The sequence below is a fragment of the Schistocerca cancellata genome, chromosome 4, assembly GCF_023864275.1.
Source record: "Schistocerca cancellata isolate TAMUIC-IGC-003103 chromosome 4, iqSchCanc2.1, whole genome shotgun sequence".
NCBI lineage: Eukaryota > Metazoa > Arthropoda > Insecta > Orthoptera > Acrididae > Schistocerca > Schistocerca cancellata.
In genome coordinates this window covers 719,719,731-719,732,761 of record NC_064629.1, presented here as the reverse complement: position 1 = coordinate 719,732,761, position 13,031 = coordinate 719,719,731, and the positions used below count along the sequence as shown (strand labels likewise).

Sequence of the window (13,031 nt, the reverse complement as noted above, 5' to 3'; positions counted from 1 at the left end):
TTTGAACTGTGAAGCACAAATGGCATTAGACGAAAACTATAGCTGCCTACAGAGATATGGAGAGGCATTGCCATAGTGATGTTCACAAAACTGCACATCTCACACCAAGTATACTGCTCAAATACATACAAGGTTTCATTTCTAATAGAAAATTGGCAAAATTAATATCCACACAATGCTGGGTTTGTCAGCTAGTAAGTCTATAAAAATCAGCAACAGGGTGCAGTGCTGTTTATGAAAGAAGACAGTATATTGAACATTTCAGAAACAGAAGTCAGTGTTTCCAGTAAATGTTAAGTATTTATGAGAAATAACATGTTCTTACGTAGTACTTGAAAGTCAGTAATAAAAGTTAGTGTGATCTTACAATCTTTTAAATGAACAGATGCATCACCCATCGGGCAAGTGAACAGCAGATCTATTTCCTAATTCTTGTCAGTTAACTTTTACTTGTGTTTTCTCTTTGTATCAAACTGATGTTAGACATATGATTTATCTGTGGATAAACAATAAACTAAACAATTGTGGCTTCATACTTCTACAAACATTATTCATTGTATAGGAATCATAGCCAGAGTTAGGAAATTGTATGTTCTGTTTTCCTCATTATATTTTCCACACACAGTCAAACATCAGTTCAGTGTCAGTTATTATTAATAAATTTTATGGACAGAAAACTAGAACTTACAGTGTTGACATAAAATTTACACTTCATATTGCAGGTAAGTGTGGCTTGGTGGTAAAGTGCAATCTTTGGATTGATGACTGATTTACTTTTTCTATTCCAGGTAAACTTTGAGTAAAACACACTGGATATTCTCATTCAGAATACAGCAATAAATAAATAAATATGTACAGTATTATTTACATATTTTAGAATCACAGTGAATAAGTATTGTCACACATACCTCAGAAAATACAGCAATGCATAAATATTCAGTAGCAACACAATATTTAGTCCAGTTTTTAGCTAAATGCTTGTATTCCAGTTATAGCTCTCCCAAGAATGAGAGCATGGATATCGTGAGTACCTATAACAGATTGATCAAGTGCAGTTGTCCATTATTTGCATTCAGGAAACAAAGAGGAAAAAGACAGAAAAAGTATATGACCTTACCTTCATATGTATTGACTGATTCCAGATTCAGAACATGTCTAATAATATGATATTCATCAGAAATGCCATTCCCACCCAACATGTCACGGGCAGTGCGTGCAATGTCCAAAGCTTTTCCACAGGAATTACGTTTCAGTATTGATATCATTTCTGGAGTACACCTTAAAAGAATATGTACAAAATGAAACTTTACTTATATGGAGAAAATGAAGATGGTTTAATATGTAAGTGAGAAAGTGAGGAATTTGTGTAAAATCTTGAGAACAGCTATTTTTATTATATTATTGTGAAACACGCAATAACAAATGGCTTTTCATGTAAGACAACTTTTGTTGGTGAAACTGATACTACACCTAGTCACCTAATAGATAGCTGCCTCATCTTGACATACAAGACAGGTGCACATTATCAGAACATGGAGTCTCCATGTCCCCAATGCATGGTTAATGACACCCCAGACCAATTCAACTGGGATTATGTGCAATCAGGACATCAAATATCCCTCAAACCACTGTAGCGTGATTTTGACCTGTTGGTATGGATTGTGTTTTCCTGGGAACGCCACATCTGGTAGGGAGACCATAAACTATGAAGGAGCACATGTGACTAATAAAAATACTGGCATATTCCACAGCTTTCATAATGCCTTCTATAACAACCGCAGGTCCCAACAAGGTCCATGTCACCCTTTCCGAACCTTCATCTGAGTTGCCACTCTGCTACTAGGAAATTCACTGATCATATTTCAAACTCTAATCTCTACTAGGTTACAATATAATTAGTTTGCTTTTGATAAATATTAGTGATATCAGAATATGAACATCCAATAACCTATGCTGCTTTTGCAGTAATCATTTCTAGCTTCTAAATTATCAAAATGTGAACTTTGTTGAAGTTAATCAGCAGTTTTCTGTAATCTCAGAATACGGAGTACACTGAATGACTTAATTGCACTCTTGGCACCTGTCATGCCACGAGTACATAAATTTGAGATAGTTGCTGTGTAGGAAAGAGAGTGGTCCTGTTTTCATAGTGAACACTTCGGCATGCCACATGACTGGCAGTCATCAAATTTTGTACTGGTCATTGGCATAACAGTTGAGAGCAGGATGTTAAAGATATGCAATATTAGCATATTTCATCAAGATCAGATCATGTGTATATGGCACGTGAGACACTCCATTTGAGGCTATGCAATTGATGGGCTTTTCATATGCCACTCTTTCAAGGGTGTTCCTGAGGACTTGCTTATAGGGAAAATCACTACCACCAATGTCATATGTCATGAGAAATAACACAGTGATGAAAGAGATTGCCACTAGCTCCATTAGTTAGTGCAGGTTGTAAGATTTAAGTGGTGGGCCACAGCCAGTTCAATGCAGAACAACAACAATGTCATTTTTTCCTCCGTCATTCCTTAGCAGCTTCAAATTTCATGGAGGTACGTTTCGAAAATGTAAGTCAATGAAAGTTAGATTGTTTATGCCATATACGTTTCACTTCTTTTATTCATGAAGCATCTTCAGTGGCCTGTAATACATTTTTCTTTTTATACATAAAATAAATGTATTATGTAATAGTTACAATATGTTACTATGTTACATTTCATCATGTTTTTCTCTTGTTTTTTCGATTACAAACAACTTTTATTACACAGATCTTGTGAGGTTAAATTATCATTTGATGTTACTTCCAATTTTCAGTATTGTTAGTCCATATGTGTGGTCCTGTAGCTGTGTTCGTTCGGTCCCCATGTTCCAGCTGGCCGATTTCTGGCAGTTTTTTCACCCACATTTATTACAACACATTACTTGCACTTTTCATTTTGTGATCAATATGTGCTTGTTTACAGTATGTGGTATTGCCAACTATCACCATGTGGTTTATCTTTTGTCTTTTATGTGTGGTTTCATATTTTTCATTTGTTTTGTGTGTGTGTATTTTGTTATGTGTAAATGTTACATTATTTGTAAGAGCAGTCTTTTTTTTCCTTTAAGTGAATAAGTGAGTGTGTGTGTGTGTGTGTGTGTGTGTGTGTGTGAGAGAGAGAGAGAGAGAGAGAGAGAGAGAGAGAGAGAGAGAGATGGGGAGGGGGGAGGAGAAAGAGTCATCAATTATTTACTCTGGTTAATGTTTCCAATTTCTGTTTATTATTGTTTTAGTGGCTAACATGATCAGAGAGTTATTGATTACATTAATTAGGTCATTAATTACTTTCTTTTTCATTGCATGGGCTCTTTGTATGTGAAAGTTTTCTCGTAATGTCAGGAGTTTTTTGTTGTGACTGTTCACTCTTCTCACATAAAATTATTAGAGTGAACAATCACAACAAAACTCCTCATATTACAAGAAAACTTCCACATGCAAAGAGCCCTTGCAATGAAAAGGAAAGTAATTAATGACCAAATCAACACAAGCAATAACTCTCTGATCATGTTAGCCACTAAAACAATAACAAACAGAAATCTGAAACATGACAAGAGTAAATAATTGATGGATCTCTCTCTCTCTCTCTCTCTCTCTCTCTCTCTCTCTCTCTCTACACACACACACACACACACACACACACACACACAATATTCACAAAACACACACACACACACACACACACACAATAAATGAAAAATGATAAATGTGGGTGAACAAACACCAGAAATCGGCCAGCTGGAGTATGGGGACTGAATGAATACATCTCCAGAACCACATATGGACTAACAACACTGGAAATCATAACACCAAATGATAATTTAACATCACAAAATTTGTGATACAAACGTTGCTTCTAATCTAAAAAACAAGAGAAAAACATGACAAAATGTAACATACTAACATTCTGCAACTACTAAATAACACATTTATAAAAACTAAAACTTTGTGTTCTGCCTTATGGCAGGTCTTGTCATGGAGGAAGCCTCATCAGAGAGGTCCACCCCATGAGCGTCTAGGGAAGTGATTCCAGTGGTGGTTTCCTGTTGCCTTCCACAGATGATGATGAAATGATAATGAGGACAACAAAACACCCAGTCCCTGGGCGGAGAAAATCTCCAACCCAGCCAGGAATTGAAACCGGGCCCCATGACATGACAGACCGCCACGCCGACTTCTCAGCCATCAGGGCGAACACACATTTATTATATGTATAAAAAAGAAATATGTATAACATGCCACTGAAGATGCTTCACAGACAAAAGAAGCAAAAGGCATATGGAGATAAACACACTGCCTTTCATTTAGTTGCATAGATGGAACATACCTCCATGAACAACAATGATGATTGGTCAGCACCCACAATAATCCTCTCACTATAATGTGTAGAAGTCACCACTCTCACATGCTTATTGAACATCAAAGAGCATGGATATTCATATCATCACTGGACACTGACAGTAAAGAAAGTTACCTGAACTGACGAGCTGCAGAACACACTGGTACACTCTTATGGCGGGGTACGATTACACCAAAAACCAGGTGAGCTGTTTTTCCAAAAGAACACCATTCAGGCCAGTAGCAGTGGTATAACCATATGGTGGACATGTACATGGAATGAAATGTGGTTCCTGGTATGACTAACATTGTTCCTCACCGGTGAATGATACAACAACCTTCAGCCCAATCAGGTGCACACTAAATCTCTCACCTCCCTCTCCAGGTGACTTGTACCTTTAGAAAGACATTCCCTTATCCAGTTGCTCTCAAATTGGAACACTGCATGAAATTAGAAAGTTTTCTGGTCCTCCAGGTCACCTGACCTTAATCATATTGAGCACATATAGGACACCATATGTATGTTTCTTGGATCCATTTCTGGCCAATTTCTGTGTGTTGTGGTCAACAGTTGAGTAGTTACGGATCAGGGTGGCTATCTACACCTACTGTTTCACACAGCCTGAGCAATGACATGTCACTGCTGTCATAAGGCCAAAACGTTTTGCTAGATGCTATTAGGTTATATTCCTCATTACTCCATAATACCTCTGGTATTATGACTTCCCCCCTGGGTTACTAGGTGAGCTCAATCTTGACAGAAGGATGTTCATAATATTAATATTATAGGCAATCGGTGTGTGAGGAATTTTCTTAAGCTTGGTCTTCAGTTTTTCCCAATACCCACCCGTCATCCGTTTAAATTTGTTGAAATACTCCGAGACAGTCACTGTGTGAAATGTACTAACTTATCTCATGTTTAAAACAATTTTATTTTAATAGTAAAAATTGCACAATTTAAATTGAGTTTGTTGTACATAAATCAATATCGTGTAGGAATGAGTCATTTTACATTCCATCACAAATTATTTTGTGAATATTGTTATGGCATCAAAATTTATAAGGGTTTTTTTAAAAAAAAAAAAAAATGCGGATCTGATTTGGTAATTCTTACCCATCACCTTTAACACATTAGAATTACATAAATTCTTCTATAGAACAGAAGGAGGTGTCAAGGAGAAACTTTCTCAGTTTGTTCTCAAATTCTGCTTTGCTGTCTGCCAGACATTTTATATGCCTCATTAAGTGATCAACAATTTTTGTTGCAGTATTACACCACCCTTTCTTTTGCTAAAGACAACCTTTATGGGGAGTAATGGATGTCATTTTTCTTTGTGGTATTGTAATTATGTACATCATAATGCACTGTAATGAACTGTAATGGATTATTTACAACAAACTTCATGAGGTAATAAATATACTGTGAAGCAGAAGTGAGGACACCCAACTCCTTAAACAAATGTCTACAAGGTGATCATGGGTAAGCTACCACACATTATTCTTGTTGATAAATAATTAAACTTTAAGTGTTTCATGATACAACTCTGGAAAATTCTTACTCTTATCAGTAAGTATGACAAGCACACTTTTAGGATCCATTTTAGAAGTTCTGGGCATGTTATTCATCTGCAAATGTGTCACATGACACACGAAAGTCATGTTTTTTTTTATCAGCAATCACATTAAAGGACATTTTGAAGTTTTCAACCTCAGATGATTTTCACGAGTATTCATTTCACAGGGTGATTATAATTAAAGTTAAACTTTCAAAACACTGTAGAAATAACACCACTAGTCAGAATGATGTCAAATTGCAATGGAAAATTATTGGAGAAGGGGAAAAATGTATGGCAGATGAAAAATATAGTATGAAAATTGATCAACAGATGGTGCTGCATGTGACAGAATAGGTAAATGAAAACACCTGTCATGCGCACGACACATTGAAGTTGGTATAAACGCTCCAGGTACACGGCTTTTCCTCCTTTCGCATCTGCAATGTTCGCAATGACTGTCTCAATGCAGAATCACGCTCTGCTTGTAAAGCTGTATTACAAGAACGATGACTGTGCACACATCATTCTGTGGAAGTACTGGACACTGTAGGTTTTTAAAAAAGGCGTTGGTCCAATGACTGCCGTGGATCTGGAGAAAATTATTCATAAATTCGAAAAGACATGTTCTTTTGGTGAGCAACCTGATAGACAGAGGAAACAAATTGATTCGACGTCAGTGGAAGCAGTGGCCACAGCAGTGCAGGAGGAGACAAGTGGTGGTGTGCAAACGTGTAGTGCATGGACAATTGCCTGAACATTGGACATACCCATGAACATTGTGCGTAAAATCCTACAAAACACTCTTCTTTGCTACACATTCAAAATTACCCATGTGCACGAGTTGCTTCCTGTTGACCTGCCAGCAAGAGAGACCTTTGCTTGCATGGAAGTGGACAATGATTGGCCAGGGAAGATTTTGTGGAAAGATGAAGCCCACTTCCATCTGACAGGGTATGTCAATACACAGAGTTTTCGAATGTGGGCAAGAGAAAATCCACACGCAAATCAACCGGTTCCACTTCATCCTGAAAAGGTCACTGAGTGGTGTGGGTTTACGGCATCATTTATCATAGGCCCATATTTTTTCGAAGAGACAGGTGCTTCTGGTCCTGTTGCCTGTACCATCACTGGTAAGTGCTATGAGTGTCTCTTGCGCAACCTAGTTATTCTAGCTCTCCAAAAGCCTGGATGTGTGGATGGGATCATTTTTATGCAAGATGGCACACCTCTGAACATTGCAAATCCAGTTGAGCAGCTGCTGAAATGCCATTTCAGAATTGCTAGAATTATCAGCCGCCATTTTCTTACATCCTGGCCATCCTGATCACCTGACCATAACCGTATGACTTCTGGCTGTCCGGCAGCCTGAAAGATGATGTGTTCAGTGTTCCGACTGCAAACTTCGCTGCATTGAAGGCACGCACTGTGCAACACATTCTGAACGTGACTCCGGAAACACTTCCATCAGTTGTGTAACATTCTGTTCCTCAATTTCAACTTGTTGCAGAAAATGGTGGACAGCATACTGAACATTTTTTGGACCAGTCACACAGAAATTAATAATGTGATCTGATTTTGATTTATGCTTTTTGTACGGTTTTTGGTCTCAGGACAATTAAAAACTGATGTAAGTGATGCTTTTTATGTGATTTTTGGCCTCAAGACAATTAAAAACCAATTTTTCCCATCCAATGTGATATGAACTTGCCGTGGTGGATGGGCTTACGTAACTAACAGTATCACACCTGTACACGCATGCAAACTGAGTAGTTAAGTTTGTTTAACGTCAAACGTACACCTTAGGCATTGTTGTATGATTCATTTGTCATTTGTAGTCGACCACTATTAAATTATAATGCTTACAGTGCCATCTATTGCTACATTTTGTAACTATTTATTTTCCGTCTGCCATATGTTTTCCCCCTTCTCCAATAACATTCCGTTACAATTTCACGTCATTCTGACTAGTGGTGTTACTTCTACAGTGGTTTGAAAGTTTAATTTTAATTAGAATCATCCTATATTATATCTTGCATGATTGCCCAATTTTTGGCCTTGCAGGCCATTTTCAAGCATTGTAGGTGTTGATGTGTTGTGCAGTTACCCTGTTATTAAACAGTGCATACAGCCGATCTGAAAGCCAGCACATGACGTGCAAGTATGGCTGTGGTACCCCATGTGAACCAAATACGCAGTTACATCAATTAAATATCTAGGTGTAAAGTTGCAAAGCAATATCAAATGTAACAAGCACATGACATCAGTTGCAGGGAAGGCAAGTGGTCAAATTTGTTTTATTGCAAGAAGTCTTTTTAGTATGGCTCATCTCTAAAGGAGGCCACATACAGAATACTTCTTGAATACCACTAGAGTCTTTGAGACTCTACCAGGTAGGATTAGAGTACATCGAAGCAATTCAGAGGCATGTTGTTAGATTTGTTATTGATAGGTTCAATCATTATATGAGTATTATGGAAATCCTCTGAGAACTTGAATAGGAGTCCCTGGAGGAAAGATGACATATTTTTAGTGAAACACTATTGAGAAAGTTTAGAAAACCAGCATTTACAATTGTCTGCTGAAGAATTTTACGGCGCCCAATGTACATCTTGTGTAAGGAATATGAAGTAAACATAAGGTAAATTTGGGTTCATACACAAGCAATTAGACAGTCTTTTCCCCCTCACTCCATTTGCGAGTGGAACAAGGAAGAGAATGACTTGCTGCTGTGCAAGGTAACCTCTGCCAAGCACCATAAAGTGGCTTGTGGAGTATGTATGTAGATGTAGATGTCTACATCAATTTATGGAAGTAAAGTAAAACATAAATAACTTTGAGAGGATCTGAACTCTCCTCCATCAAATTTGTGTCCAGTTCCTGTAATTAGTACTCTTCCTTGGGAACTTTGCAGCGTAATAATGAACCTCAGAATATACTGCAACTAAGTACATGATTTCACAGTACTCTAATCAAATGAGTCATTTAGTTTACAAAGGACTTACTCAGTGAAAAATATAGTAACATGCTAGCCATTTATATAATCGTCCTTTAATTAATATTAAGCTATCTTTAATCTCCATTTTTCAACATACATTGATTTATACTTAACTATATGTGCAATGTCACATACACTTTACAGTCTTGTACATTCAGAAATTTTTCAATTGTATACAAGCAAAATAGCACAGTGTAAGACACTCAACTCATTCGGTTCAAATCCCCACCTGGACATCCTGATTTAGGTTTTCCCTGATTTGTTTAAACAGTTTAAGGCGATTGCTGGGAAAGTACCTTGGAAAGGTACTTTTAAAAGGGCACAGCTGATTTCCTCTCCAACCTATTTCTAATGACCTCATCATTGACAATGTTAAGCTCTAATATTCCATCCTTTTCCTATGGAGATGGAGATGTCAAGCAGACATGATTTCAGTTTGCGTTTGAAGTTAATTATATTGTATATTAGATTTTTCACATACTTGGATAAGGGGTGAATTATTTTTGGGACTGCATAACCCATTGCTTTCTGCATCACACTAAGCCTGAGTGAGTTTTGTTACCAGGAATTTCTGAGTTGAAAGTGAACATCTTCATTCCCAAATGAATTACATAGCATTTCTTGTGTAACTTTGAAAATTATGACATAAAAGTAGTTACAAGTCAATGTGTCTTTATAGAGGCAGTTAATACCACAGGACAGAATTCTAGGGTGAAAAATGTTATTTTTCTTTTATATACCTTATATTTTACACTTATTTAAAAAAATTTATTTTCAGTAATGAACAAGTTTGGATTATCTAAGTTTTTTTCAACATATTTCAAATTAAGTTTTGATTTGATTGAATATGTTGTTTTCTCTTTGTGATTAAAATCAGCAATATTACAAATTCTTATTCCTCAAAAATTAGTACACTTACAAATTCTTATCCTTCAGGCGACCCACATGAAGACATGCTTGAAGACCTATTGATATTTCTGTAAGCATATCTGCTAATTTCTTCTGAATGAGCTGGGTGGCTGCTAAAGGCCGTCCAAACTGGTGACGCTCTAGGGTATATCGACGTGCTTCTGCTAAGCAAAACTCTGCTGCACCCAGGGCTCCCCAACCAATACCATAACGAGCATTACTAAGACAGGTAAAAGGTCCCTGGGGAAAAAGGGCACAAAAAAAGAACCTTAAGTTACAACAGATCCAACACTTACAATAAAAATGTGAAATATGGAAGAGTTTATTTTGAATATAAATAGAACACACAGAAAAATTTTATCATCTTCACTTCAAACATCAGGCCTTTTTTAGTTTTGCCTGTTACAGTATGCATCAATTCCTCAGTATTCTTCGAGTTCATTATATCCACATTGTGTAAACTGTATGAACCAAATGAGTATTGATTATACAATCCAATGTGCCTCAACTAAGAATACATTTGCCATGTTTACCAAGATTCATCCACAAGATAACAGATCGTAGGGATGAGAGTTTTTTTTTTTTTTTTTTTTTTTTTTAAAGAATAAATCGGATCAGCCATCAGACATGAGTGTAATGGATACAACTTTAATCTATGCGACAATCTGATTGTTGATTTGGGAATTATGTACATATCTGGAGATGAGAATCTAGATTATTCCATGATTGAACTTAGAACATCCAAAGTGATTGTGTCAACAATTTGCTTACAGTACTTCATGAAATCAGTGCTCAGCTGCAGGATGATTTGCCTCATAATGGGGAAGAAGAAGATAATTTGAAAAAGAGTAGCAACATAATTGTACAAATTTTCTCACTTTAGATGAAAGAGTAGTGTCTCAAACTAATTGTATTTTCTTAAAATTAGTAGAAATGGTCATACATATTGCAAATCTTTAACTGGCAATACAATTATAGAAAATAATTAGTATTATTTCCTACAGATGAAATTATGCTGTTTTGATATCAGCCTGTAAAAGCAGACATAAGTTTGTATCTTTCAACTTTAAACCTGCCTATCTCCTGCCACTTACTTTTCAAAATATTTTGGAAGACTATTTATGATCAGATTTATTGGCATGTTGCAATTCCTTTCTGATTCCTTCCCAATTTGGTTTCCATATAAGATACTTCACAGAGGATGCTATAATCATTTACAGGAATAAAATACTTTGTTAACAGTATCCTCTGAGTATCTTTTTGAATTTTAGGACCTCTTCCAGGTTAGACTTAGAAAATTAATACAGCATGGGAAATCAGATAGTATAGACTCTTTCAGTGTTTTACCCTCGACCTATTCTTATCGTGATTTTTCATTAATGGCTTTCAATTATGGTAAATAATCAGGCAGCAATGGTTGCCAATAAAATAGTTGTACAGATCAAGTATTACTACTACACAACACAAGCCACAAAAATGTCAAATTTGTTAATACTATTTTATAATAGTGAATGACACTGTAAGTCATTGAAATGAGATAAATGTGCTGGAAATTCAGAACATACAACATGTAAGGTTCCTATGTAGCCAAACAGACAATTAAATTGGTAGCTTATTGATAACTAACTGAAGCAACAAAGTTTGCTCCAAAAATTATTTTCTGACAGTATGACAGACAAGTGATTCTGTTATATTCTTTGTGTATTTCTATCATCTGCACTAATGAAAAGAATTTACATTTCATAGGCTATAGTTAAACAGAAGAGGGAAGTTCCACAATTGTAATAGGCTTGTCTCTCTCATACACATGGCAAACATGAAAAAGCCAACACACATTGCAAAAAGATGGGTAGAAAAGGACTCGCCAAAGGTGGATGTACCAGAATTAAATAATGCTAAATATACAATTATGTACCAGTTTCTGAGAAGACATAAGAAAGGAAAAGAAATACGCCTGGTTGGCTGACTTTGAAGTAAAGGTGCTGTAAATACAATAAATAGCTACAAACCCACAAATGAATCCATTTCAAAAATTTACAATCACAATGTACTAGCTTTGCATGACAAGACTATGAAATACACAGCTCTTTTTTTCTTTTTATTTACACATCAAGTTCCGTAGGACCAAATTGAGTAGCAAATCTCCAAGGTCATGCAACATGTCAAGAAGATGAAATTACAACATACAAGTAATAACAGATAAAATAAAATGTATATGAACCCAAAAAAGACAAGCCATAAGTTTGAGTAAGCACAATCAACAATATAACATAGGAATGAGCTTAATTTTTCAAGGAACTCCTCAACAGAATAGAAGGAGTAACACATGAGAACACTCTGCAGTTTCAATTTGAAAGCGTGTGGATTACTGCTAAGATGTTTGAACTCTTGTGGTAGCTAATTGAAAATGGATGGAGCAGTATACTGCACACCTTTTATGCACAAGTGTCAAGGAAGTTTGATCCAAATGCAGATTGGATTTCTGTCTAGTATTAACTGAGTGAAAGCTTCTAATTCTTGGGAGTAAGGTGATATTGTTAACAAGAAATGACAGTAAAGAATATATATATTGAGAGGCCAATGTCAGAATACCCAGACTAGTGAACAGGGGTCGACAAGGGGTTCATGAATGTACACCACTTATTGACTGAACTGCCCATTTCCGAGCCAAAAATATCCTTTGAGAATGGGAAGAGTTACCCCAAAATGTAATACCATATGACACAAGCGAATGAAAATAAGCAAAGTAGACTACTTTTTGTGTTGAACGATCACTTACTTCAGATACCGTTTGAGTAGTAAAAATGGCAGCATTGACCATTTGTTATGGATTCTATGATACCATTTTGTTCCAGGTGGTCAAGTTCCTTTTTAACTTTATTCTTTTACAAAGGGAAAATTGCGTGCTTAGATGACTGCTAAGATTTTTGAACTCCTGTGGTAGCTCATTGAAAATGGTTGCAGCAGTATACTGCACACCTTTCTGCACAAGGGTTAAGGAAGTGCAATCCAAATGCAGATTGGATTTCTGTCTAGTATTAACTGAGTGAAAGCTGCTAACTCTTGGGGATAAGCTGATATTGTTAATAAGAAATGACAGTAAAAAATAAATATACTGAGTGGCCAATGTCAATACCCAGACTAGTGAACAGGGGTCAACAAGAGGTTTGCGAACTTATTGCCCAAACAG

The 13,031-nt window shown here is 36.3% G+C and overlaps 1 protein-coding gene across 3 annotated transcripts in view; it reads right to left on the bottom strand.

The window, feature by feature from the left end:
- The window catches only part of LOC126183754 (glutaryl-CoA dehydrogenase, mitochondrial-like), a 442,519-nt gene that overhangs the window by 302,580 nt on the left and 126,908 nt on the right, over positions 1–13,031 (bottom strand). For all 3 annotated transcript variants that reach the window (XM_049925980.1, XM_049925979.1, XM_049925981.1), the window contains exons 7-9: positions 9,852–10,081; positions 1,118–1,278; positions 909–1,031 (exon numbers count right to left, since the gene is read on the bottom strand). In XM_049925980.1, coding sequence (XP_049781937.1) covers positions 967–1,031; positions 1,118–1,278; positions 9,852–10,081 — 456 coding nt within the window. In that variant the 3' untranslated portion in view covers positions 909–966. The remainder of the gene's footprint in view (positions 1–908; positions 1,032–1,117; positions 1,279–9,851; positions 10,082–13,031) is intronic.